Source organism: Anolis sagrei, chromosome 6 (assembly GCF_037176765.1).
Source record: "Anolis sagrei isolate rAnoSag1 chromosome 6, rAnoSag1.mat, whole genome shotgun sequence".
In the NCBI taxonomy this organism is placed as follows: Eukaryota; Metazoa; Chordata; class Lepidosauria; order Squamata; family Dactyloidae; genus Anolis; species Anolis sagrei.
This window is the reverse complement of record NC_090026.1, coordinates 3,520,753-3,543,618: the sequence shown is the minus strand read 5'-3', so window position 1 is coordinate 3,543,618 and position 22,866 is coordinate 3,520,753. Positions and strand designations below refer to the sequence as shown.

Here is a 22,866-nt window from a genome sequence, read left to right as displayed (position 1 = left end):
TCCCACCTTGCAATGGCAAAAGTCACGCAGGACTATATATATAATATATATCAATATATAGGATTGCTAGGACAAGATCCCACCTTGCAATGCCAAAAGTCACACAGGACCATATATATATAATATATCAATATATGGGATTGCTAGGACAAGATCCCACCTTGCAATACCAAAAGTCACACAGGACTATATATATAATATATATCAATATATAGGATTGCTAGGACAAGATCCCACCTTGCAATGCCAAAAGTCACACAGGACCATATATATATATTATATCAATATATAGGATTGCTAGGACAAGATCCCACCTTGCAATGCCCAAAAGTCCTAGGAAAGAAGGGATGGAAAAAAGGGATAAAAGAGGGTGGTTTCTCTTTCCGGGTGCCTTCCTCTTGGTCCCCAAATTGAGACTGATGCCTTCCCCATATTGGCTGGCTTTGTCCTGTGCGAGTGTGACAAAATCCCTCTCTCTCTCTCCATTTCTCCATCCCTTCCCACCCCTCCCTTTTCGTCTGCTCCATTCCCTCGCTCCTCCATCCCCGCCACACACTCACACACCCAAACACACTCTCCCTTGCACAACCGCACACTCTCGCACACACTCCAAACACGCCCTTGCACGCTTGGGTTAGCATCGCTGGCCAGGTCCCTCTCCTAGCCAGCCACCCACCTACCCTTTTCTCTCTCTTCCTTTGGTTCTCTCTCTCCGCTGGCATCCCTTTCCCCATCCTCCCTTCCTAATTAACCTCCCAAGCTCTGAAGGACATTGGGGTCTCCTCCTCTGCGCCTCCCCCACCTTTTCCCAGAGAGGAAGAAAGAAGGGAGGAAAGAAAGAAAGAACACAGAGAGAGAAGAAAGAAAGAACAGAAGCGAGAGAGAGAGGAAAGAAAGAACGAAAGAAGGGGAGATAGAAAAAGAGAAAGAACGAATCAAGGAGCACGAATGGGATCAAGCCGGAGAGAACCCACCCTCTTTTCTCTTTTTTCGCCACCCGGTCTTTCTTAGGACTTTTGCCATCGCCGGATGTGAGAGATGGCATCTCGTCTCTATACGTTGATATTGATGAAGCACTGCTATATATCGATATAGGTTATTCTGTATCAGTATATATATTTTTCTCTCTTTTTTATGTCTCTTCTCTTTCTCGGTCAGACCTTGGGTTTTGTCCTTATCTCCGGAACCGGCAGGAGGAAACCGACTTTTGGAGACAAGTTGACCCTTCATCCAGGAAGGAAGAGAAGCCAAGGAGGAGGAAGAGGAGGAAGAGGAGGAGGAGAAGGGGCCTGGGTTCGGATCCCCCTCGCCCTCCTGGGCCCGCTGCCCTTTGCCCCCGGATGGGGCAGCTATGGCCGCGCTAGCCAGCTCCCTGATCCGGCAGAAGCGGGAGATCCGGGACCCCGTAGCCAGCCGGCCCGTCTCCACCCAAAGGAAGGTCTGCCCGCGGGGCACCAAGTCCCTATGCCAGAAACAGCTGCTCTTCCTCATCTCCAAAGTCAGGCTGTGCGGGGGGCGAAAGGGCCGGCTGGAGAAGACGCCGGGTAAGTCTTCCTCAGTCTTGCACCCCAAAAAAGAGGGGCCCTGACCCCCTCCAAGGCCTCATTGTGGGGGACAGGGGGACTTCCCACCCTCTGCTTTCCTTCAGTGTGGCTTTGCTAACATTATCTGCAATACATTGGGGTCAGCAGCAGGGGGCATCATTCTTGCGGTCGATAGCAAGAATGATGGGGAGTAATGGGATGCTGCATGGATATCTAGATTTTTGTGGGTTATTCCCAAATGTGGCTTTGGTTCGTCCAAGTGTGACATCTCTAACATTATCTGCAATACATTGGGGTCAACAGCAGGGGGCATCATTCTCGAGATCGATAGCAAGAATGAGGGGGGGGTAGTGGGATTCTGCATGGATATCTATATTTTTGTGGGTTATTCCCAAATGTAGCTTTGGTTTGTCCAAGTGTGGCATCTCTAACATTATCTGCAATACATCGGGGTCAACAGCAGGGGGCATCCTTCTTGAGGTGGATAGCAAGAATGATGGGGGGTAATGGGATTCTGCATGGATATCTATATTTTTGTGGGTTGTTCCCAAAGGTGGCTTTGGTTTGTCCAAGTGTGGCATCTCTATTTTGTTGGGTTCTTCCCTAAGTGTAACTTTGGTCTGTCCGAGTGTGGCATCTCTAACAAGCATCTGAAATGCCTTGGGGTCAACAGCAGGGGGCATCATGCCTGACGTCAATAACAATGTTGAACCCTACTTTTGGGGGGAATGGGACACTGCATTGACCCTCTATTTTCCTTGGTTCTTGCCAATTTTGATGTTGGAGTGTGGCATCTCTAACATTATCTGCAATACATCTGGGTCAACAGCAGGGGGCATCATTCTTGAGGTCGATAGCAAGAATGATGGGGGGTAATGGGATTCCGCATGGATATCTATATTTTTGTGGGTTGTTCCCAAATGTGGCTTTGGTTCGTCCAAGTGTGGCATCTCTAACATTATCTGCAATACATTGGGGTCAACAGCAGGGGGCATCGTTCTTGAGGTCGATAGCAAGAATGATGGGGGGTAATGGGATTCTGCATGAATATCTATATTTTTGTGGGTTGTTCCCAAACGTGGCTTTGGTTCGTCCAAGTGTGGCATCTCTAACATTATCAGCAATGCCTTGGGGTCAACAGCAGGGGGCATCCTTCTTGAGGTCAATAGCAAGAATGATGGTGGGTAATGGGATTCTGCATGGATTGTTCCCAAATGTGGCTTTGGTTCGTCCAAGTGTGGTATCTCCAACATTATCAGCAATGCCTTGGGGTCAACAGCAGGGGGCATAGTTCTTGAGGTCGATAGCAAGAATGATGGGGGGTAATGGGATGCTGCATGGATATCTATATTTTTGTGGGTTATTCCCAAATGTGGCTTTGGTTTGTCCAAGTGTGGCATCTCTATTTTGTTGGGTTCTTCCCTAAGTGTAACTTTGGTCTGTCCGAGTGTGGCATCTCTAACAAGCATCTGAAATGCCTTGGGGTCAACAGCAGGGGGCATCATGCCTGACGTCAATAACAATGGTGAACCCTACTTTTGGGGGGAATGGGACACTGCATTGACCCTCTATTTTCCTTGGTTCTTGCCAATTTTGATGTTGGAGTGTGGCATCTCTAACATTATCTGCAATACATCGGGGTCAACAGTAGGTGGCATCGTTCTTGAGCTCGATAGCAAGAATGATGGGGATAATGGGATTCTGCATGGATATCTATATTTTTGTGGGTTGTTCCCAAATATACCTTTGGTTCGTCCAAGTGTGGCATCTCTAACATTATCTGTAATACATTGGGTCAACAGAGGGGGCATCGTTCTTGAGGTCGATAGCAAGAATGATGGGGGGTAATGGGATCCTGCATGGATATCTACATTTTTGTGGGTTGTTCCCAAATATGGCTTTGGTTTGTCCAAGTGTGGCATCTCTAACATTATCTGCAATATATCGGGGTCAACAGCAGGGGGCATTGTTCTTGAGGTCGATAGCAAGAATGATGGGGAGTAATGGGATGCTGCATGGACCTCTATTTTGTTGAGTTCTTCCCTAAGTGTAGCTTTGGTTTGTCCAAGTGTGGCATCTCTAACAAGCATCTGAATTGCCTTGGGGTCAACAGAAGGGGGCATCATGCCTGATGTCAATAACAATGGTGAACCCTACTTTTGGGGGGAATGGGACACTGCATTGACCCTCTATTTTCCTTGGTTCTTGCCAATTTTGATGTTGGAGTGTAGCTTCTCTAACATTATCTGCAATACATTGGGGTCAACAGCAGGGGGCATCCTTCTTGCGGTCGATAGCAAGAATGATGGGGATAATGGGATTCTGCATGGATCTCTATATTTTTGAGGATTGTTCCCAAATGTGGCTTTGGTTCGTCCAAGTGTGGCATCTCTAACATTATCTGCAATACATTGGGGTCAACAGGAGGGGGCATAATTCTTGAGGTCGATAGCAAGAATGATGGGGGGTAATGGGATGCTGCATGGATATCTAGATTTTTGTGGGTTGTTCCCAAACGTGGCTTTGGTTCGTCCAAGTGTGGCATCTCTAACATTATCTGCAATACATTGGGGTCAACAGCAGGGGGCATCGTTCTTGCGGTCAATAGCAAGAATGATGGGGATAATGGGATTCTGCATGGATATCTATATTTTTGTGGGTTGTTCCCAAATGTGGCTTTGGTTCATCCAAGTGTGGCATCTCTAACATTATCAGCAATACATTGGGGTCAACAGCAGGGGGCATCCTTCTTGAGGTGGATAGCAAGAATGATGGGGGGTAATGGGATTCTGCATGGATATCTATATTTTTGTGGGTTGTTCCCAAATGTGGCTTTGGTTCATCCAAGTGTGGCATCTCTAACATTATCAGCAATACATTGGGGTCAACAGCAGGGGGCATCCTTCTTGAGGTGGATAGCAAGAATGATGGGGGGTAATGGGATTCTGCATGGATATCTATATTTTTGTGGGTTGTTCCCAAAGGTGGCTTTGGTTTGTCCAAGTGTGGCATCTCTAACATTATTTGCAATGCCTTGGGGTCAACAGCAGGGGGCATCCTTCTTGCGGTCAATTGCAAGAATGATGGGGGGGGGGAGGGTAACAGGATGCTGCATGGACCTCTATTTTGTTGGGTTCTTCCCTAAGTGTAGCTTTGGTTTGTCCAAGTGTGGCATCTCTAACAAGCATCTGAATTGCCTTGGGGTCAACAGCAGGGGGCATCATGCCTGACGTCGATAACAATGGTGAACCCTACTTTTGGGGGGAATGGGACACTGCATGGACACTCTATTTTCCTTGGTTCTTGCCAATTTTGATGTTGGAGTGTGGCTTCTCTAACATTATCTGCAATACATCGGGGTCAACAGCAGGGGGCATCGTTCTTGAGGTCAATAGCAAGAATGATGGGGGGTAATGGGATTCTGCATGGATATCTATATTTTTGTGAGTTGTTCCCAAATGTGGCTTTGGCTTGTCCAAGTGTGGCATCTCTAACATTATTTGCAATACATTGGGGTCAACAGCAGGGGGCATAATTCTTGAGGTCGATAGCAAGAATGATGGAGGGGTAATGGGATTCTGCATGGATATCTATATTTTTGTGGGTTGTTCCCAAAGGTGGCTTTGGCTTGTCCAAGTGTGGCATCTCTAACATTGTCTGCAATACATTGGGGTCAACAGCAGGGGGCATCCTTCTTGCGGTCGATAGCAAGAATGATGGGGAGTAATGGGATGCTGCATAGATATCTATATTTTTGTGGGTTGTTCCCAAAGGTGGCTTTGGCTTGTCCAAGTGTGGCATCTCTAACATTATCTGCAATACATTGGGGTCAACAGCAGGGGGCATCCTTCTTGAGCTCGATAGCAAGAATGATGGGGGGTAATGGGATGCTGCATGGATATCTATATTTTTGTGGGTTATTCCCAAATGTGGCTTTGGTTTGTCCAAGTGTGGCATCTCTATTTTGTTGGGTTCTTCCCTAAGTGTAACTTTGGTCCGTCCGAGTGTGGCATCTCTAACAGGCATCTGAAATGCCTTGGGGTCAACAGTAGGGGGCATCATGCCTGATGTCAATAACAATGGTGAACCCTACTTTTGGGGGAAATGGGACACTGCATTGACCCTCTATTTTCCTTGGTTCTTGCCAATTTTGATGTTGGAGTGTAGCTTCTCTAACATTATCTGCAATACATCGGGGTCAACAGGAGGTGGCATTGTTCTTGAGCTCGATAGCAAGAATGATGGGGGGTAATGGGATTCTGCATGGATATCTATATTTTTGTGGGTTGTTCCCAAATGTGGCTTTGGTTCATCCAAGTGTGGCATCTCTAACATTATCAGCAATACATTGGGGTCAACAGCAGGGGGCATCCTTCTTGAGGTGGATAGCAAGAATGATGGGGGTAATGGGATTCTGCATGGATATCTATATTTTTGTGGGTTGTTCCCAAAGGTGGCTTTGGTTTGTCCAAGTGTGGCATCTCTAACATTATTTGCAATGCCTTGGGGTCAACAGCAGGGGGCATCCTTCTTGCGGTCAATTGCAAGAATGATGGGGGGGGGAGGGTAACAGGATGCTGCATGGACCTCTATTTTGTTGGGTTCTTCCCTAAGTGTAGCTTTGGTTTGTCCAAGTGTGGCATCTCTAACAAGCATCTGAATTGCCTTGGGGTCAACAGCAGGGGGCATCATGCCTGACGTCGATAACAATGGTGAACCCTACTTTTGGGGGGAATGGGACACTGCATGGACACTCTATTTTCCTTGGTTCTTGCCAATTTTGATGTTGGAGTGTGGCTTCTCTAACATTATCTGCAATACATCGGGGTCAACAGCAGGGGGCATCGTTCTTGAGGTCAATAGCAAGAATGATGGGGGGTAATGGGATTCTGCATGGATATCTATATTTTTGTGAGTTGTTCCCAAATGTGGCTTTGGCTTGTCCAAGTGTGGCATCTCTAACATTGTCTGCAATACATTGGGGTCAACAGCAGGGGGCATCCTTCTTGCGGTCGATAGCAAGAATGATGGGGAGTAATGGGATGCTGCATAGATATCTATATTTTTGTGGGTTGTTCCCAAAGGTGGCTTTGGCTTGTCCAAGTGTGGCATCTCTAACATTATCTGCAATACATTGGGGTCAACAGCAGGGGGCATCCTTTTTGAGCTCGATAGCAAGAATGATGGGGGGTAATGGGATGCTGCATGGATATCTATATTTTTGTGGGTTATTCCCAAATGTGGCTTTGGTTTGTCCAAGTGTGGCATCTCTATTTTGTTGGGTTCTTCCCTAAGTGTAACTTTGGTCCGTCCGAGTGTGGCATCTCTAACAGGCATCTGAAATGCCTTGGGGTCAACAGTAGGGGGCATCATGCCTGATGTCAATAACAATGGTGAACCCTACTTTTGGGGGAAATGGGACACTGCATTGACCCTCTATTTTCCTGGGTTCTTGCCAATTTTGATGTTGGAGTGTAGCTTCTCTAACATTATCTGCAATACATCGGGGTCAACAGGAGGTGGCATCGTTCTTGAGCTCGATAGCAAGAATGATGGGGGGTAATGGGATTCTGCATGGATATCTATATTTTTGTGGGTTGTTCCCAAATGTGGCTTTGGTTCGTCCAAGTGTGGCATCTCTAACATTATCAGCAATGCCTTGGGGTCAGCAGCAGGGGGCATCCCTCTTGCGGTCGATAGCAAGAATGATGGGGGGTAATGGGATGCTGCATGGATATCTACATTTTTGTGGGTTGTTCCCAAATATGGCTTTGGTTTGTCCAAGTGTGGCATCTCTAACTATCTGCAATACATGGGGGTCAGCAGCAGGGGGCATCATTCTTGAGGTCGATAGCAAGAATGATGGGGAGTAATGGGATGCTGCATGGACCTCTGTTTTGTTGGGTTCTTCCCTAATTGTAACTTTGGTTCGTCCGAGTGTGGCATCTCTAACAAGCATCTGAAATGCCTTGGGGTCAACAGCAGGGGGCATCATGCCTGATGTCAATAACAATGGTGAACCCTACTTTTGGTGGGAATAGGACACTGCATGGACACTCTATTTTCCTTGGTTCTTTCCGATTTTGATGTTGGAGTGTAGCGTCTCTAACATTATCTGCAATACCTTGGGGTCAACAGCAGGGGGCATCATGCCTGACGTCGATAACAATGGTGAATCCTACTTTTGGCGTCAATAACAATGGTGAATCCTACTTTTGGCGTCAATAACAATGGTGAATCCTACTTTTGGTGGGAATGGGAGGCTGCATGGACACTCTATTTTCCTTGGTTCTTTCCGATTTTGATGTTGGAGTGTAGCTTCTCTAACATTATCTGCAATACCTCGGGGTCAACAGCAGGGGGCATCATTCTTGAGGTCAATAGCAAGAACGATAGGGGATAACAGGATGCTGTGTGGCCCTCTATCTTGTTGGGTTCTTCCCTAAAAGTGGCATTGCTTCGTCCGAGTGTGGCACTTCAAACAAGCATCTGCGTTGTCTTGGGGTTAACAGCAGGAGGCATCATGACTAAAGTCAATAACAATGGTGAACCCCATTTTTTCGGGGGAATGGGATGCTGCATGGACCTTTATATTTTTGTGGGTTCTTCCCTAAGTGTAGCTTTGATTCATCTGAGTGTGGTTTCTCAAAAAGGCATCTGCAATGCCTAGGGGTCAACAGCAGGGGGCATCATTCCTGAAGTCGATAACAATAGTAAACCCTGTTTTTTGGGGGGGGACAGGTTGCTGCATGGGACCTGCATTTGCCAATGGTGGTGTTCGAGTGTGGCTTCTCTAACATTGCCTGCAATGCCTCAGGGTCAACAGCAGGGGGCGTCCTTCTTGAAGTCAATAGCAATAGTGAACTCTTTTTGTCAGGGCCCTCTATTTTCATTGGTTCTTCCCGATAATGGGATGCTGCATGGGGGGTAATGGGATGCTGCATGGATCTCTATATTTTTGTGGGTCCTTCCCTAAGTGTGGCTTTGGTTCATCTGAATGTGGCATCTCTAACAATCATCTGCAATGCCTTAGGGTCAACAGCAGGGGGCATCCTTCTTGAAGTCAATAGTAATAGTGAACCTTTTTCCAGGAGAATGAGACACTGAATGGGCCCCCTATTTTCATTGGTTCTTCCCGATAGTGGTGTTCGAGTGTGGCTTCTCTAAAATTTCCTGCAATGCCCTGGGGTCAACAGCAGAGGGCACCATTCTTGGTGATTTTGTTTGGGTTTTTTGTCGTGTCAGGAGCGACTTGAGAAACTGCAATTCTTGGGGTGGATAGCAAGAACAATAGGAGGTAACAGGATGCTGCATGGCCCTTTATTTTGTTGGGTTCTTCCCTAAGTTTGGCTTCGTTTCATCTGAATGTAGCTTCTTAAAAAAGCATCTGCAATGCCTAGGGGTCAGCAGCAGGGGGCATCCTTCTTGAGCTTGATAGCAATAATGGGACACTGCATGGACCTTCTCTATTCCTTGGTCCTTGCCAATGGTGGTGTTCCAGCAGGGGCGGCTCAACCCAGTACGCGAAGTAAGCATTTGCAGTATAGTTGATTTTGCCCAGGGGCGCTCTTGAGGCACTCTTGGGGGAAAATAGACCTTGACATATGCGAGTTGTAGTTACTGGGATGTATAGTTCACCTACAATCAAAGAGCATTCTGAACTCCACCAATGATGGAATTGAACCAGATATGGCACACAGAACTCCCACAGAAAATATATATCTGTGATTGGTTGGGGGGTATGTGTGTGCTAAAATACTGTTTGCTTAGCATTGAAAATTACCTAGGGCCACCTCTGTGTTCCAGTGTGCCTTCTCTAACATTATCTGCAATGTCTCGGGGTCAACAGCAGGGGACATCATTCTTGAGGTCGATAGTCATAGTAAACCTATCTTTTGGGGGGAATGGGATGCTGCATGGGCCCTTTATTTTCCTTGGGTCTTGCCGATTGTGATGTTCAAGTATGGCTTCGCTAACATTGCCTGCAATGCCTTGGGGTCAACAGCAGGGGGCATCCTTTTTGAAGTCGATGTAATAGTGAACTCTATTTTTCAGCAGACTAGGACGCTGGACAGGCCTTCTATTTTTCTTGATTCTTGCCAATGGTGGTGTTCTAGTGCGACTACACTAACATTATTTGCAATGCCTTGGAGTCAACAGCAGGGGGCATTATTCTTGGCTTCGAACTACAAGAAAGGCGATTCCATCTGAACATGAGGAAGAACTTCCTGACTGTGAGAGCCGTTCAGCAGTGGAACTCTCTGCCCCGGAGTGTGGTGGAGGCTCCTTCTTTAGAGACTTTTAAACAGAGGCTGGATGGCCATCTGTCAGGGGTGATTTGAATGCAATATTCCTGCTTCTTGGCAGAATGGGGTTGGACTGGATGGCCCATGGGGTCTCTTCCAACTCTCTAATTCTATAATTCTATGATTCTTGAAGTCGATAGCAAGAATGATAGGGGATAAGGGGATGTTGCATGGCCCTCTATTTTGTTGGGTTTTTCCCTAAGTGTGACTTTGTTTCGTCTCAGTGTGGCTTCTCAAAAAAGCATCTGTAGTGCCTCGGGGTCAACAGCAGGGGGCATCGTTCTCGTGGTTGATAGCAATAGTGAAGCTATTTTTTCGGGAGAATGGGACACCACGTGGGTCTTCCGCTAGCCTTGGTTCTTGCCAATGGTGGTGTTCTAGTGTGGCTTCTTTGAAATTGTCCACAATGTCTCGGGGTCAACAGTAGGGGGCATTGTTCTTGAAGTCGATAGCAATAGTGAAGCTATTCTTGCAGGGTAATGGGAACTACATGATCCTCTATATCAGTGTTTCTCAACCTGGGGTCCCCAGATGTTTTTGGCCTACAACTCCCAGAAATCCCAACCACTTCACCAGCTGTTAGGATTTCTGGGAGTTGGAGGCCAAAAACATCTGGGGAGCCCAGGTTGAGAACCACGGCTCTATATTGTTGGGTTCCTCCCTAAGTGTTGCTTTGGTTCATCCAAGTGTGGCTTCTGCCTTGTCTTGGGGTCAACAGCAGGGGCCAATCACTCTTGAAGTTGATAGCAATAGCAAACCCTGTTTTGTCAGGGGAATGGGATGCTACATGAGTCCTCTCTTTTCCATTGGGTCTTGCCAATGGTGATGCTCGAGTGTGGGCATCTCTCACATTATCTGCAATGCCTTGGGGCCAACAGCAGAGGGCATCATTCTTGAGGTTGATAACAACAGAGAAGCTGGGTTGTTGTAGTTTTTTCGGGCTATATGGCCATGGTCTAGAGCAGTGTTTCTCAACCTGGGGGTCGGGACCCCTGGAGGGGTCACGAGGGGGTGTCAGAGGGGTCACTAAAGACCACCAGAAAACATAGTATTTTCTATTGGTCATGGCGGTTCTGTGTGGGAAGTTTGGCCCAATTCGATCGTTGGTAGGGTTCAGAATGCTCTTTGATTGTAGTTGAACTATGAATCCCAGAAACTACAACTCCCAAATGTCAAGGTCTATTTTCCTCAAACTCCACCAGTGTTTAGATTTAGGCATATTAAGAATTCATGCCAAGTTTGGTCCAGATCCATCATTGTTTGAGTCCACAGTGTAGGTGAACTACAACTCCCAAACTCAAGATCAATGCCCATCAAACCATTCCAGTATTTTCTGTTGGTCATGGGAGTCCTGTGTGCCAAGTTTGATTCAATTCCATCGTTGGTGGAGTTCAGAATGCACTTTGATTGTAGGTGAACTATAAATCCCAGCAACTACAACTCCCGCAGGACAAAATCAATACCCTCCCCCAGTCCTACCAGTATTCAAATTTGGATGTATTGGGTATTTGTGCCAAATTTGGTCCAGTGAACGAAAATACATCCTGCATATCGGATATTTGCATTACGATTCATAACAGCAGCAAAATTTCTGTTATGAAGTAGCAATAACTAATGTTATGGTTCTTGTGGGTTTTTTCGGGCTATAGAGCCATGTTCTAGAGGCATTCTCTCCTGACGTTTCGCCTGCATCTATGGCAAGCATCCTCAGAGGTAGTGATGTCTGTTGGAATTAGGACAATGGGTTTATATATCTGTGGAATGGCTGGGGTGGGGCAAAGAGCTCTTCCCTGCTGGAGCTGGGTGTGAATGTTTCAACTGATCACCTTTATTAGCATTTGAAGGCCTGCCTGAGCCTGGGAAAATCTCCTTGCCCCACCCCAGCCATTCCACAGATATATAAACCCATTGTCCTACTTCCAACAGACCTCACTACCTCTGAGGATGCTTGCCATAGATGCAGGCGAAACGTCAGGAGAAATGCCTCTAGAACATGGCCCTATAGCCCGAAAAAACCCAGAGGAACCTAGCGATTCCAGCCATGAAAGCCTTTGACAATACACTAATGTTATGGTTGGAGGTCACCATATCATGAGGAAGTGTATTAAGGAGTCGTGGCATTAGGAAGGTTGAGAACCACTGGTCTAGAGGAGCTATTTTGGCACGATAATGGGACACTACGTGGACTTCTATTTTGTTGGGTTCTTCCATAACTGTGGCTTTGGCTCGTCCCAGTGTGACATCCCAAAAAAGCATCTGCAATGTCATTCAACAGCAAGGGGTATCATTCTTGAAGTTGATGGCAATAATGGGGGGGGGGGGGGACACTGCATGGGCCCTCTCTTTTCCTTGGTTTCTCCCAATGGAAATCTTCGAGGATAGCTTCTCTAAAACTATATATTGATTGCAATGCCTCACGGTCACCAGCAGGGGGTACTGTCCTCGAAAGCAATAGTGAACCCTATTGAAATGATGGGTCTACATGTTGGTGATTTCTTCAGGCAGGTACAAGAATGGGATGAGGCAATGTTGATATTGTGAAAAATCCAGGATCAAACATGTTTTGGGTGGTCCTTATCCCAGATTGCAGTTCCAGGAGTCAACAACAGGGGGCACTGTTCAGTTGCAGTTAACAGTAATAGTGAATGCTATGGGTTGCTGTAGGTTTTTTCGGGCTATATGGCCATGGTCTAGAGCAGTGCTTCTCAACCTGGGGGTCGGGACCCCTGAGGGGGTCACGAGGGGGTGTCAGAGGGGTCGCCAAAGACCATAAGTAATAGTGAATGCTATGGGTTGCTGTAGGTTTTTTCGGGCTATATGGCCATGGTCTAGAGCAGTGCTTCTCAACCTGGGGGTCGGGACCCCTGAGGGGGTCACGAGGGGGTGTCAGAGGGGTCGCCAAAGACCATAAGTAATAGTGAATGCTATGGGTTGCTGTAGGTTTTTTCGGGCTATATGGCCATCGTCTAGAGCAGTGCTTCTCAACCTGGGGGTCGGGACCCCTGAGGGGGTCACGAGGGGGGGTCAGAGGGGTCGCCAAAGACCATAAGTAATAGTGAATGCTATGGGTTGCTGTAGGTTTTTTCGGGCTATATGGCCATCGTCTAGAGCAGTGCTTCTCAACCTGGGGGTCGGGACCCCTGAGGGGGTCACGAGGGGGTGTCAGAGGGGTCGCCAAAGACCATAAGTAATAGTGAATGCTATGGGTTGCTGTAGGTTTTTTCGGGCTATATGGCCATGGTCTAGAGCAGTGCTTCTCAACCTGGGGGTCGGGACCCCTGAGGGGGTCACGAGGGGGTGTCAGAGGGGTCGCCAAAGACCATAAGTAATAGTGAATGCTATGGGTTGCTGTAGGTTTTTTCGGGCTATATGGCCATCGTCTAGAGCAGTGCTTCTCAACCTGGGGGTCGGGACCCCTGAGGGGGTCACGAGGGGGGGTCAGAGGGGTCGCCAAAGACCATAAGTAATAGTGAATGCTATGGGTTGCTGTAGGTTTTTTCGGGCTATATGGCCATCGTCTAGAGCAGTGCTTCTCAACCTGGGGGTCGGGACCCCTGAGGGGGTCACGAGGGGGTGTCAGAGGGGTCGCCAAAGACCATAAGTAATAGTGAATGCTATGGGTTGCTGTAGGTTTTTTCGGGCTATATGGCCATGGTCTAGAGCAGTGCTTCTCAACCTGGGGGTCGGGACCCCTGAGGGGGTCACGAGGGGGTGTCAGAGGGGTCGCCAAAGACCATAAGTAATAGTGAATGCTATGGGTTGCTGTAGGTTTTTTCGGGCTATATGGCCATCGTCTAGAGCAGTGCTTCTCAACCTGGGGGTCGGGACCCCTGAGGGGGTCACGAGGGGGGGTCAGAGGGGTCGCCAAAGACCATAAGTAATAGTGAATGCTATGGGTTGCTGTAGGTTTTTTCGGGCTATATGGCCATCGTCTAGAGCAGTGCTTCTCAACCTGGGGGTCGGGACCCCTGAGGGGGTCACGAGGGGGTGTCAGAGGGGTCGCCAAAGACCATAAGTAATAGTGAATGCTATGGGTTGCTGTAGGTTTTTTCGGGCTATATGGCCATGGTCTAGAGCAGTGCTTCTCAACCTGGGGGTCGGGACCCCTGAGGGGGTCACGAGGGGGGGTCAGAGGGGTCGCCAAAGACCATAAGTAATAGTGAATGCTATGGGTTGCTGTAGGTTTTTTCGGGCTATATGGCCATGGTCTAGAGCAGTGCTTCTCAACCTGGGGGTCGGGACCCCTGAGGGGGTCACGAGGGGGTGTCAGAGGGGTCGCCAAAGACCATAAGTAATAGTGAATGCTATGGGTTGCTGTAGGTTTTTTTGGGCTATATGGCCATCGTCTAGAGCAGTGCTTCTCAACCTGGGGGTCGGGACCCCTGAGGGGGTCGCGAGGGGGTGTCAGAGGGGTCGCCAAAGACGATAAGTAATAGTGAATGCTATGGGTTGCTGTAGGTTTTTTTGGGCTATATGGCCATCGTCTAGAGCAGTGCTTCTCAACCTGGGGGTCGGGACCCCTGAGGGGGTCGCGAGGGGGTGTCAGAGGGGTCGCCAAAGACCATAAGAAAACACAGTATTTTCTGATGGTCATGGGGATTCCATGTGGGAAGTTTGAGCCAATTCTATGGTTGGTGGAGTTCAGAATGTTCTTTGATTGTAATGAACTATAAATCCCAGCAACTACAACTCCCAAATGTCAAGATCTATTTTCCGCGGACTCCGCCAGTGTTCACATTTGGGCATATTGAGTATTCATGCCAGGTTTGGTCCAGATCCACCATTGCATGAGTCCACAGTGCTCTCTGGATATAGGTGAACTACAACTCCCAAACTCAAGGTCAATGCCCATCAAACCCTTCCAATGTTTTCCATTGGTCATGGGAGCCAAGTTTGGTTCAAATCCATCGCTGGTGGAGTTCAGAATGCACTTTGATTGTAGGTGAACTATAAATCCTAGCAACCACAACTCCCAAATTACAAAATCAATCCTCGCCCAACCCCACTAGCATTCACATTTGGGTGTATTGGGTATTTGTGCCCAGTTTGGTCCAGTGAATGAAAATGCATCCTGCATATCAGATATTTACAATACGATTTATAACAGTAGTAAAATGACTGTTATGAAGCAGCAATGAAAACAATGTTATGGTTGGGGGGTCACCACAACATGGGGGACTGTATTAAAGGGTCACGCCATTAGGAAGGTTGAGAACCACTGGTCTAGAGGCATTTTCTCCTGACGTTTCGCCTGCATCTATGGCAAGCATCCTCAGAGGTAGTGAGGTCAGTTGGAACTAGGAAAAAGGGTTTATATATCTGTGGAATGAGCAGGGTGAGACAAAGGACTCTTGTCTGCTGGAGCTATGTGTGAATGTTTCAACTGACCACCTTGATTCGCATTTGATGGCCTGGCAGTACCGGGAGGAATCTTTTGTTGAGAGTTGATTAGATGGCCTTGCTTGTTTCCTCTCTGTTGTTGTGCTGTTGTAATTTTAGAGTTTTTTAATATTGGTAGCCAGATTTAGTTCATCTTCAGTGAATGCTATGTTTGAAGGGATTGAAGGAATAGGACTTTGCCTGAGCCATCTTGTTTCCTTAGTTCTTCCCTATGGTGGTGTACAAGTGTGCTTTCTCTAAATATCACTTGCCAATTGTAATGTCTCAGGGTCAACAGTAGAGACCATGCTTCTGGTGATTGTGAGTGTGTGTATGTTTGTGTCAAGAGTGATTTGAGAAATTACAAGTTGCTTCTGGTGTGAGAGAATTGGCTGTTTGCAAGGACGTTGCCAAGGGGACGCCCAAATGTTTTGATGTTTCACCATCCTTTTGGGAGGCTTATTTATTTATTATTATTATTATTATTATTATTATTATTATTATTATTTACAGCATTTATATTCCGCCCTTCTCACCCCGCAGGGGACTCAGGGCGGATTACAATGTACACATATATGGCAATCATTCAATGCCAATTTTTACATACAACATATACAGACATAGACATAGGCTTCTCTCACGTCCCCGCACTTCTGGTGATAATAATAGTGAACCCCATTGAAATAATAGGGTCTGTTCCGCAATGTTATTTTCCTTCAGATGGGTGTGGAGATGGGGACAAGTGATATTGAGATCGTGCAAGATCATAGAATCATAGAATCATAGAATCAAAGAGTTGGAAGAGACCTCATGGGCCATCCAGTCCAACCCCATTCTGCCAAGAAGAAGGAATATTGCATTCAAATCACCCCTGACAGATGGCCATCCAGCCTCTGCTTAAAAGCTTCCAAAGAAGGAGCCTCCACCACACTCCGGGGCAGAGAGTTCCACTGCTGAACGGCTCTCACAGTCAGGAAGTTCTTCCTAATGTTCAGGTGGAATCTCCTCTCTTGTAGTTTGAAGCCATTGTTCCGCGTCCTAGTCTCCAGGGAAGCAGAAAACAAGCTTGCTCCCTCCTCCCTGTGGCTTCCTCTCACATATTTATACATGGCTATCATATCTCCTCTCAGCCTTCTCTTCTTCAGGCTAAATATGCCCAGTTCCCTAAGCCGCTCCTCATAGGGCTTGTTCTCCAGACCCTTGATCATTTGAGTCGCCCTCTTTCTCTGGACACATTCCAGCTTGTCAGTATCTCTCTTGAATTGTGGTGCCCAGAATTGGACACAATATTCCAGGTAATGTGGTCTAACCAAAGCGGAATAGAGCATGGGGAGCATGACTTCCCTAGATCTAGACACTATGCTCCTATTAATGCAGGCCAAAATCCCATTGGCTTTTTTTGCCGCCACATCACATTGTTGGCTCATGTTGAACTTGTTGTCCACGAGGACTCCAAGATCTTTTTCACATGTACTGCTCTCGAGCCAGGCATTGTCCCCCATTCTGTATCTTTGCATTTCATTTTTTCTGCCAAAGTGGAGTATCTTGCATTTGTCACTGTTGAACTTCATTTTGTTAGTTTTGGCCCATCATCTCTCTAATCTGTCAAGATGGTTTTGACTCCTGCTCCTGTCCTCTGGAGTCTTGGCTATCCCTCCCAATTTGGTGTCGTCTGCAAACTTGATGATCCTGCCTTCTAGCCCTTCATCTAAGTCGTTAATAAAGATGTTGATCAGGACCGGGCCCAGGACGGAACCCTGCGGCACTCCACTTGTCACTTCTTTCCAAGATGAAGAGGAAGCATTAGTGAGCGCTCTCTGTGTTCGTCCACTTAACCAATTCCAGATCCACCTCACCGTAGTTTTGCCTCGCCCACATTGGACTAGTTTCCTTGCCAGAAGGTCATGGGGGACCTTGTCAAAGAAGGCCTTCCTGAAGTCCAGGTACGCTACATCCACGGCATTCCCTGCATCTACCCAGCTTGTAGCTCTATCGAAGAACGAGATGTAGACTTTTTTTTGTCATGTCAGGAGCAACTTGAGAAACTGCAAGTCGCTTCTGGTGTGAGAGAATTGGCAGTCTGCAAGGACGTTGCCCAGGGACGCCTGGATGATTTGATGTTTTTATCGTCCTTGTGGGAGGCTTCTCTCATGTCCCCGAATGAGGAGATGGAACTGATAGAGGGAGCTCATCCGCCTCTCCCTGGATTTGAACCTCCGACCTGTTGGTCTTTAGTCCTGCCGGGACAGGGGTTTAACCCACTGCGCCACCTGGGGGCTCCAATGTAGACTTACAATGGCCCTTTGCATCAGGAGTAATTGGAGCCTGTTGTCACCAGAATAACCACTAGGGGGTGATATAGAGCAATAGATTTTAATAGATTATTGGTCATATTGATATCGAATCAGATAGGAATAAAGGCCTTGTTTCATGTCTCTGAAATGGGAACTGTCTCCTGCCTATATTAGTGGAGGACATGAGAACCAGGGTGTTTTAAAGACCTGAAAATTTAAATTAAGAAATGTCGGAAATACTTTTAGAAAGAAATCTTGTTTTGTCCAGAGCCCCCTATTGACTATAAACGTCATTACAAGAGACGGTTTCCTTTTTTGAAAAATGAAAATCATGAAAATCAATAATATTTCACAAATAGAGATGTCTGTCAATGGAAGATTCTGCTTTTGGTGAAAGGAGGAATGGGATAAACTGGAGGGGAAAAAACCCATAGAATCACCAGCAAGACTCTGAAAATGCCAAGCAAGGAATGGTGGATACCACCAATGGTGGAAATGGCAATCATGGTACAACTGGTCGAATTCCGCTCAAGATTTTTTTCCTATAGATCTAGTGTCTAGATCTAGGGAAGTAATGCTACCCCTCTATTCTGTTTTGGTTAGACCACACCTGGAATATTGTGTCCAGTTCTGGGCACCACAATTCAAGAGAGATATTGACAAGCTGGAATGTGTCCAGAAGAGGGCGACTAAAATGATAAAAGGTCTGGAGAACAAGCCCTATGAGGAGCGGCTTAAGGAGCTGGGCATGTTTAGCCTGAAGAAGAGAAGGCTGAGAGGGGATATGATAGCCATGTATAAATATGTGAGAGGAAGCCACAGGGAGGAGGGAGCAAGCTTGTTTTCTGCTTCCTTGGAGACTAGGATGCGGAACAACGGCTTCAAACTACAAGAGAGGAGATTCCATCTGAACATGAGGAAGAACTTCCTGACTGTGAGAGCCGTTCAGCAGTGGAACTCTCTGCCCCGGAGTGTGGTGGAGGCTTTTAAGCAGAGGCTGGATGGCCATCTGTCGGGGGTGATTTGAATGCAATATTCCTGCTTCTTGGCAGAATGGGGTTGGACTGGATGGCCCATGAGGTCTCTTCCAACTCTTTGATTCTATGATTCTATGATTCTATGATACTGGTCCCGTGGATATGGGGGCCATATGGTATTTTGGGGAATATTTCCAAGCAATAACTTCACATTACCTGGTTTGCATTACCTAGAACTCATCCAAGTGAGGCTTTCCTATCCCTTCTGCTTGATTGTTGTGGATGGCATTGAGTCTCGATGAAGAGGGGAAATCCTCATATTAATAGCAATAAGGATAATAATGCTGGACGGCGTCCTGCTTGGTTACTCATAAATGGCCTTGCAACTCTGCAAAATGGAAGGGATTTCACCATCCACCTATACGGTATTGCAAGGTATAGGCAGGCATCTATTACTTCCATCTCTTAACGAGCAAAGCTGCAAACATTTGATCACTTACATGGCCAAGTGTTTACTGATTGGTTCTATATGTGTGTGTCTGTACACACATACACACATGCACATCGACATATAAACACACAGACACATATATATACATTTATATATACCTTTATCTTATACACATAAACCCAAACACACACATATATATACACAAACACAAAAATATTTAGATACACACATAAATATATATTTACTACATATGCACACACACACATATATACATATACACACAAACATATATATATATATATATATATACACACACAAACACACTTGTATGCATAAACACATAAATATACATTTACCACACAGACATAGATATACACATAACCACACACATATGTATAAACACACATACACACACATACATATACACATATACATTCACATATATACACACATAAACATAGAGATAATATACATACACAAAAACACACATATATATACATACACACATAAGTATACATTTATCACACACACATATATATACACATAAGCACACACACATGTATGAACACACATATACACACATACACATATATACATGCACGTATATACACACATAAACACCGACATATATATATATATATACACACACACATACATACATGCACATATATACACACATAAACACAGACATATATATATACATATACACACACACAAACATATATATATATATATAAACATACATATATACACACATATACACACAATTATGCACATATATATATATATATACACACACATATACATATACACATACATATACATATATATATATAGACACATAAATATGCATTTACCATGTGCACATATATACACTTAACCACTCTCTCTCACACACATGTATACATATAACCATACACCCACACCCACTCATATAATCACAAACGTATACACACATACTCATGTATAGATATCTATGTATAAACAGAATTGCATACACTCTTGACATGCCCAGGAGTCCTCTTTGGGTGCATCTACACTGTCAAATGAACATAGTTTGACCCTGCTTTAACAGTCCCGGCAACTATGCTATGTATTTGTGGGATCTGTAGTTTGGTGAGGCCTGAGAACTCTTTCTCAGAGATGGCTAAAGGCCTTGTAGAACTCCGACTCCCATTATTCCGTAGAGCAGAGCCATGGCAGGGAAAGTGGTGCTAAATTGCATCAAATCTGCCGTGTAGATGCGCCTGCTTTCCCTCTCTCGTAAGCATCCCAGCGTAGAGCTTGAGACCCTCACGTAAGCCAGTCCTGCCTGGCGAGATGAAGATTGAGTTCCGGGGCGGCACGCATAAATAAAATACATAAATAAAATGAATTTGCGGTGGCAGAGGGATGGAGATTGAATTACCGGCTGCCAGGCGGAAGCAAGCGGTTGACATTTCCCCGCAGCACTTAAAAAAATACAAGATACTCCATTAATTTTAAAAGCCTCTAAATGAAACGGCAGAAGGTTTTTTTAGCTTGGTTTCGAAATATGGCCCAATCAGGAGTCATAAAGGCACGCTAATCGCTTTCGGGGTGGTGACAACAATCGGAGTGAGCCCTGCCTTGAGATTGGCTTCTGATTGATGGAGGCCTGAAGGGTGACTCTACACGTAGCTGTGATGCAGTTCGACATCCTTGGAAATCCCATGGCTCAATGCGATGGGAGACCTGGGAGATGTGGTTTCCCAAGGTCTATAGCCTTCTCTGACGGTGTCTGACCAAACTACATCTCCCAAGCTTCCATAGCATTAAAGCAATGGAAGCTTAGGACTCCCATGAAGTCCCATGGCTTAATGCGATGGAGATCTGGGAGTTGTAGTTTCCCAAGGCCTTTAGCCTTCCTTGCTCAAGTGTGATGATGCCTGACCATCTCCCAAACTTCCATAGCATTAAAGCAGGTCATGCTTGGGACTCCCATGAAGTCCCATGGCTCAATGCGATGGAGACCTGGGAGTTGTAGTTTTCCAAGGCCTATAGCCTTCTCTGCTCAAGACTGACAGTGCCTGACCAAACTACATCTCCCAAGCTTCCATAGCATTAAAGCAGTGGAAGCTTGGGACTCCCATGAAGTCCCATGGCTTAATGCAATGGAGATCTGGGAGTGGTAGTTTCCCAAGGCCTTTAGCCTTCTCTGCGCAGGAGTGACGGTGTCTGACCAAACTACATCTCCCAAGCTTCCATAGCATTAAAGCAGTGAAAGCTTGAGACTTCCATGAAGTCCCATGGCTCAATGCTATGGAAGATCAGGGAGTGGTAGTTTCCCAAGGCCTTTAGCCTTGTCTGTGCAAGAGTGACAGTGCCTGACCAAACTACATCTCCCAAGCTTCCATAGCATTAAAGCAGTGGAAGCTTAGGACTCCCATGAAGTCCCATGGCTTAATGCGATGGAGATCTGGGAGTTGTAGTTTCCCAAGGCCTTTAGCCTTCCTTGCTCAAGTGTGATGATGCCTGACCATCTCCCAAACTTCCATAGCATTAAAGCAGGTCATGCTTGGGACTCCCATGAAGTCCCATGGCTCAATGCTATGGAAGATCAGGGAGTGGTAGTTTCCCAAGGCCTTTAGCCTTCTCTGCTCAAGAGTGATGGTACCTGACCAAACTACATCTCCCAAGTTTCCATAGCATTAAAGAAGTGTAAGCTTGGGACTCCCATGAAGTCCCATGGCCCAATGCGATGGAGACCTGCGAGTGGTAGTTTCCCAAGGCCTTTAGCCTTCTCTGCTCAAGAGGGATGGTGCCACTGTTTACATTAAAGCAAGGTAAGCTTGGGACTCCCATGAAGTCCCATGGCTCAATGCGATGGAGACCTGGGAGTGGTAGTTTCCCAAGGTCTTTAGCCTTCACCGCACAAGAGGGACGGTGCCTGACCAAACTTCACCTCCCAAGCTTCCATAGCATGGAAGATCAGGGAGTGGTAATTTCTCAAGGTCTTTAGCCTTGTCTGTGCAAGTGTGATGGTGCCTGACCAAACTACATCTCCCAATTAAAGCAGTGGAAGCTTGGGACTCCCATGAAGTCCTATGGCTCAATGTGATAGAGATCTGGGAGCTGTAGTTTCCCAAGGCCTTTAGCCTTCTCTGCTCAAGAGTGATGGTACCTGACCAAACTACATCTCCCAAGCTTCCATAGCATTAAAGAAGTGTAAGCTTCTTTAATGCTAGTGTAAATCATGGCTTAAGAAGTGTAAGCCATGAAGTCCCATGGCTCAATGCGATGGAGACCTGGGAGTGGTAGTTTCCCAAGGCCTTTAGCCTTCTCTGCACGAGAGGGATGGTGCCTGACCAAACTTAATCTCTCAATCTTCCATAGTATTAAAGCAGTGGAAGCTTGGGGCTCCCATGAAGTCCCAGGGTTCAATGCAATGGAGACCTGGGAGTTGTAGTTTCCCAAAGCCTTTAGCCTTCTCTGCTCAAGTGATGGTGCCTGACCAAACTACTTCTCCCAAACTTCCACAGTATTAAAGCAGCTAAAGGGGTGTCAAAAAATAAAAACTGGGTTGCTATGAGTTTTCTGAGCTGTATGGCCATGTTCCAGAAGCATTCTCTCCTGACGTTTCGCCTACACCTATGGCAGGCATCCTCAGAGATTGTGAGGTTTGTTGGAAACTAGGCAAGTGAGGATTATATATCTGCGGAAGGATGTCCAGGGTGGGAAAAAGAAAGAATTATTGTCTGTTGGAGGCAAGAGTGAATGTTAGAATTGGCCACCTTGATTAGCATTGAATGGCTTTGGAGCTTCAAAGGCAGGTGGGTTGCTGCCTGAGGGAATCCTTTGTTGGGAGGTGTTAGCTGGCCCTGATTGTTTCTTGTCTGAAATTCCCCTGTTTTCTGAGTGTTTTGTTCTTTATTTACTGTCCTGATTTTAGAGTTT

The 22,866-nt window shown here is 46.3% G+C and overlaps 1 protein-coding gene across 1 annotated transcript in view; it reads left to right on the top strand.

The window, feature by feature from the left end:
• The first annotated feature begins 511 nt into the window (after positions 1-511).
• FGF11 (fibroblast growth factor 11) overlaps positions 512-22,866 on the top strand; it is an 86,063-nt gene continuing 63,708 nt past the window's right edge. The window contains exon 1 of the mRNA XM_060779906.2: positions 512-1,544. Within this exon, the coding sequence (XP_060635889.1) occupies positions 1,352-1,544 (193 nt within the window). The 5' untranslated portion in view covers positions 512-1,351. The remainder of the gene's footprint in view (positions 1,545-22,866) is intronic.